A 6,005-nucleotide genomic window follows, 5' to 3' on the forward strand; every position below is an offset into this window, starting at 1 on the left:
GTCGTTCTGTTACCAGTATAGTCAGACTGTTAGCAGCACAGTCAGACTGTTAGCAGCACAGTCGGTCAGCAGCAAAGTTATTGTGATTGTGGTGCGGCTCAGTCAGGATTGTTCTCCCCAACTGTTTATTCTGTTTACTTGCAGTGTTTGAGTGAGGTTGTCTGCTGAGGTCACTGGGAAAGTGCTCCCGTTACCAATCATAGACTGAAACAAATCCTTTAAAAACATTAAGATGTCTTTAATGTTCTGATCACTAACAGATCACTCCATCACTTCCTCGCATCTGAGCATTCACAGTCTCACTTTACACCTCTAATAATAATCAGGTGTTTCCAGTGGATCAGTGATCATTTACTCTGGCCTCTGCTCATCATATCTTCAGGTCATCTAGCCTGGTCTTGTTGTTGCTATAGCGACTGGCGTAGCTAGGCCGGCGCTGGTTGTAGGGGGATCCTGGGGCGGAACTTGAGGTCTTCTTCACTCTTGTGGGTTCTGTGACGACAGCGTCAGGTTTGGTCTCCATGGCCGTTGTGTCCGGCTTGGTTTCCATGGTATCTGTGGTAACAGGCCTGCCTCCGCCACGCTCCACAGCAAGGTTCTGCCGGTTCTGCTTGTAGGCGGGGAATGTGGCATCGATGTCCTGGATCTTGTACTGGTGCTCGGGCGGGTGAGAGGGGAAGTAGGGGAAACTGGCCACAAAGGGTACCACAGTGTTGTCACTGGGGAGTTCGGTGTGTTTTCGGGCATGGGAACATCGATATCGGAGCCCCTGCCTGCACTTGGTGAAGCCCAGGTAGTACATCTCCACCAGGTTCAGCAGCAGCGACACGCAGGCCACAGCCAGCATGAACAGAATGAAGATGGTTTTCTCGGTCGGGCGAGAAATGTAGCAGTTGACTGTGTTCGGACACGGCCAGCTGCTGCATGTGTACATGGGCTTCAGCTGGAATCCATACAGGAAGTACTGTGCCACCAGGAAGCCCACCTCCATCAAAGTCTTAAAGATGACGTTCAGCACGTAGGTGCGCAGCAGCGCCCCCTGCAGATGGATCCTCCCCTTTTCATCCAGTACCGGAGGCTTCTTGGCTTTTCCGGCCTGAATTAGCACCTGTTTCTCTGAAAATTCAGAATTTTCCCGCTCCCTCTTCTGCTTCTGCTTCTCCTCCATCCTCACCAGGTGCAGGATGTGGCCCAGGTAGATGAGCGTCGGCAAGGAGACAAAGATGATCTGCATCACCCAGAAGCGGATGTGGGAGATGGGGAAGGTTTTGTCATAGCAGACATTCTGACAACCGGGCTGTTTCGTATCGCAGGTAAAGCCCGACTGTTCATCGCCCCAAACTTTCTCAGCCGCCGCCCCGAGAACCAGAATACGGAAGATGAAGAGAACAGTCAGCCAGACTTTTCCAACAACCGTGGAGTGCTCCTGAGCCTTCTCCAGCAGCTTACCCAGAGAACTCCAGTCCCCCATCTCCACACACTACTGACCACACAGACAGAGAGAGAGCAACGTTACAGGGAGAGAACCTGAGAAAGATTGAGAAAGAGAGTTAAAACTTCTCGTACTGAAAAGACTTATCAGGTTATAAACATGTAGAAAGTTTAAGTAATGACATGGAAACTACATGAACATGTAGAGAATAACAGGGTCATCAATGAATGTGTGAACTGTAGCGGTTTTAGTAATGAATGACAATAGACAGTAACAGTGGTGGTAATGACCTTAAAATGTAGTGATTTCAGTAATACACATGCGTTTCGGTAATGAGCGTGTAGAGTGTAACAGTGTTGAAGCTGAATACACAGACAGTAACGATGTTTCAGTAATGAGCGTGTAGAGTGTAGCAGTGTTGAAGCTGAATACACAGACAGTAACGGTGTTTCTGTAATGAGCATGTAGAGTGTAGCAGTGTTGAAGCTGAATACACAGACAGTAACGGTGTTTCGGTAATGAGCGTGTAGAGTGTAGCAGCGTTGAAGCTGAATACACAGACAGTAATGGTGTTTCAGTAATGAGCGTGTAGAGTGTAGCAGCGTTGAAGCTGAATACACAGACAGTAACGGTGTTTCTGTAATGAGCGTGTAGAGTGTAGCAGTGTTGAAGCTGAATACACAGACAGTAACGGTGTTTCGGTAATGAGCGTGTAGAGTGTAGCAGTGTTGAAGCTGAATACACAGACAGTAACGGTGTTTCGGTAATGAGCGTGTAGAGTGTAGCAGTGTTGAAGCTGAATACACAGACAGTAACGGTGTTTCGGTAATGAGCGTGTAGAGTGTAACAGTGTTGAAGCTGAATACACAGACAGTAACGGTGTTTCTGTAATGAGCGTGTAGAGTGTAACAGTGTTGAAGCTGAATACACAGACAGTAACGGTGTTTTGGTAATGAGCGTGTAGAGTGTAGCAGTGTTGAAGCTGAATACACAGACAGTAATGGTGTTTCGGTAATGAGCGTGTAGAGTGTAGCAGTGTTGAAGCTGAATACACAGACAGTAACGGTGTTTCGGTAATGAGCGTGTAGAGTGTAGCAGTGTTGAAGCTGAATACACAGACAGTAACTGTGTTTTGGTAATGAGCGTGTAGAGTGTAACAGTGTTGAAGCTGAATACACAGACAGTAACGGTGTTTCAGTAATGAGCGTGTAGAGTGTAGCAGCGTTGAAGCTGAATACACAGACAGTAATGGTGTTTCAGTAATGAGTGTGTAGAGTGTAACAGTGTTGAAGCTGAATACACAGACAGTAACGGTGTTTCAGTAATGAGCATGTAGAGTGTAGCAGCGTTGAAGCTGAATACACAGACAGTAACGGTGTTTCGGTAATGAGCGTGTAGCAGTGTTGAAGCTGAATACACAGACAGTAACAGTGTTTCGGTAATGAGCATGTAGAGTGTAGCAGTGTTGAAGCTGAATACACAGACAGTAACGGTGTTTCTGTAATGAGCGTGTAGAGTGTAGCAGTGTTGAAGCTGAATACACAGACAGTAATGGTGATTCAGTAATGAGCGTGTAGAGTGTAGCAGTGTTGAAGCTGAATACACAGACAGTAATGGTGTTTCGGTAATGAGCGTGTAGAGTGTAACAGTGTTGAAGCTGAATACACAGACAGTAACGGTGATTCAGTAATGAGCGTGTAGAGTGTAGCAGTGTTGAAGCTGAATACACAGACAGTAATGGTGTTTCGGTAATGAGCGTGTAGAGTGTAACAGTGTTGAAGCTGAATACACAGACAGTAACGGTGTTTCGGTAATGAGCGTGTAGAGTGTAGCAGCGTTGAAGCTGAATACACAGACAGTAACGGTGTTTCGGTAATGAGCGTGTAGCAGTGTTTTAAGCTGAATACACAGACAGTAGCGGTGTTTCGGTAATGAGCATGTAGAGTGTAGCAGTGTTGAAGCTGAATACACAGACAGTAACGGTGTTTCTGTAATGAGCATGTAGAGTGTAGCAGCGTTGAAGCTGAATACACAGACAGTAACGGTGTTTCGGTAATGAGCGTGTAGAGTGTAGCAGTGTTGAAGCTGAATACACAGACAGTAACGGTGTTTCGGTAATGAGTGTGTAGAGTGTAACAGTGTTGAAGCTGAATACACAGACAGTAACGGTGTTTCGGTAATGAGCATGTATAGTGTAGCAGTGTTGAAGCTGAATACACAGACAGTAACGGTGTTTCGGTAATGAGCATGTAGAGTGTAGCAGCGTTGAAGCTGAATACACAGACAGTAACGGTGTTTCGGTAATGAGCATGTAGAGTGTAGCAGCGTTGAAGCTGAATACACAGACAGTAACGGTGTTTCGGTAATGAGCGTGTAGAGTGTAGCAGCGTTGAAGCTGAATACACAGACAGTAACGGTGTTTCGGTAATGAGCGTGTAGAGTGTAGCAGCATTGAAGCTGAATACACAGACAGTAACGGTGTTTCGGTAATGAACGTGTAGAGTGTAACAGCATTGAAGCTGAATACACAGACAGTAACGGTGTTTCGGTAATGAGCGTGTAGAGTGTAACAGCGTTGAAGCTGAATACACAGACAGTAACGGTGTTTCGGTAATGAGCGTGTAGAGTGTAACAGCGTTGAAGCTGAATACACAGACAGTAACGGTGTTTCAGTAATGAGCGTGTAGAGTGTAGCAGTGTTGAAGCTGAATACACAGACAGTAACGGTGTTTCGGTAATGAGCGTGTAGAGTGTAACAGTGTTGAAGCTGAATACACAGACAGTAACGGTGTTTCGGTAATGAGCGTGTAGAGTGTAGCAGCGTTGAAGCTGAATACACAGACAGTAACGGTGTTTCGGTAATGAGCGTGTAGAGTGTAGCAGCGTTGAAGCTGAATACACAGACAGTAATGGTGTTTCGGTAATGAGCATGTAGAGTGTAGCAGCGTTGAAGCTGAATACACAGACAGTAACGGTGTTTCGGTAATGAGCGTGTAGAGTGTAGCAGCGTTGAAGCTGAATACACAGACAGTAACGGTGTTTCGGTAATGAGCATGTAGAGTGTAGCAGCGTTGAAGCTGAATACACAGACAGTAACGGTGTTTCGGTAATGAGCGTGTAGAGTGTAGCAGCGTTGAAGCTGAATACACAGACAGTAACGGTGTTTCGGTAATGAGCGTGTAGAGTGTAACAGTGTTGAAGCTGAATACACAGACAGTAACGGTGTTTCGGTAATGAGCGTGTAGAGTGTAACAGCGTTGAAGCTGAATACACAGACAGTAACGGTGTTTTGGTAATGAGCGTGTAGAGTGTAACAGCGTTGAAGCTGAATACACAGACAGTAACTGTGTTTTGGTAATGAGCGTGTAGAGTGTAACAGCGTTGAAGCTGAATACACAGACAGTAACGGTGTTTCGGTAATGAACGTGTAGAGTGTAACAGCGTTGAAGCTGAATACACAGACAGTAACGGTGTTTTGGTAATGAGCGTGTAGAGTGTAACAGTGTTGAAGCTGAATACACAGACAGTAACGGTGTTTCGGTAATGAGCGTGTAGAGTGTAGCAGTGTTGAAGCTGAATACACAGACAGTAACGGTGTTTCGGTAATGAGCATGTAGAGTGTAGCAGCGTTGAAGCTGAATACACAGACAGTAACGGTGTTTCGGTAATGAGCGTGTAGAGTGTAGCAGTGTGAAGTGTCCACTCTTCAGATGTCAGTGCTGAACATGTAGAGACCGTCTAAACTGAGAGATGGACAGAAGGAGAAATTTGATGGGTCAGGGGTGAAAGGTCAGCATCAGTGTGAAACATACGGATAAAGTTTCAGTTTGAAAGTGACGGTCAGTCATTGCAGCGTACAGATCAGATCTCAGATGCAGAGACGCAGTCAGACTGACGTTATAGTGTGTTTAGTTGTGCTGATGTTTCTGGTGCGATTGTTTAGCTGTATTTATTTATTGTTTATTTATGTTGTTTGCATGTATATTTGGATGTACTGTGGAATGTTTGATTGACAGCCCCTCATGCCTGTGTGTGACCTTAAACAGGTGGAAATACTCAGACAACCCGTAAGCACACGCGCACACACGCGCGCACACGCGCACACACACACACACACACACACACACACAAGCACACACAGTAAGATACTAGTTTTGTCACCAGTCACGTCAGGGTCATGTGGTTATATGATACGGAACCTGAATTCAGTGTTTATAATTACAGTAACTCTATAGATTCGTCATCACACTAACTCCTCTATAGATCAGTCTAATCTATGATCTATAGAGGAGTTACTGTAAAGACTGATCTGTAGAGGAGTTACTGTAAAGACTGATCTGTAGAGGAGTTACTGTAAAGACTGATCTATAGAGGAGTTACTGTGATGACTGATCTATAGAGGAATTACTGTAAAGATTGATCTATAGAGGAGTTACTGTAAAGACTGATCTATAGAGGAGTTGCTGTAAAGACTGATCTGTAGAGGAGTTACTGTAAAGACTTATCTATAGAGGAGTTACTGTAAAGACTGATCTATAGAGGAGTTACTGTAATGACTGATCTATAGAGGAGT

At 45.2% G+C, this 6,005-nt stretch overlaps 1 protein-coding gene across 2 annotated transcripts; it reads right to left on the reverse strand.

The window, feature by feature from the left end:
* Window positions 1–370: 370 nt before the first annotated feature.
* gja2 (gap junction protein, alpha 2) lies at window positions 371–1,471 on the reverse strand. Of its 2 annotated transcripts, XM_037533415.1 has the most exons (2): window positions 540–1,471; window positions 371–482 (listed from the first exon to the last, which is right to left on the reverse strand). In XM_037533415.1, exons 1-2 carry the CDS (start codon window positions 1,469–1,471, stop codon window positions 371–373), a joined length of 1,044 nt encoding a protein of 347 aa, XP_037389312.1. The 2 variants fall into 2 exon arrangements, with proteins under 2 accessions (XP_037389312.1, XP_017543203.1); XM_017687714.1 differs by having other exon boundaries at window positions 371–1,471.
* Window positions 1,472–6,005: the final 4,534 nt, after the last annotated feature.

The sequence above is a fragment of the Pygocentrus nattereri genome, chromosome 23 (assembly GCF_015220715.1).
Source record: "Pygocentrus nattereri isolate fPygNat1 chromosome 23, fPygNat1.pri, whole genome shotgun sequence".
In the NCBI taxonomy this organism is placed as follows: Eukaryota; Metazoa; Chordata; class Actinopteri; order Characiformes; family Serrasalmidae; genus Pygocentrus; species Pygocentrus nattereri.

Excerpts from the sequence above, each read along its gene's own strand:
- gja2 (XM_017687714.1), bottom strand. The coding sequence starts at position 1,471 with ATGGGGGACTGGAGTTCTCTGGGTAAGCTGCTGGAGAAGGCTCAGGAG.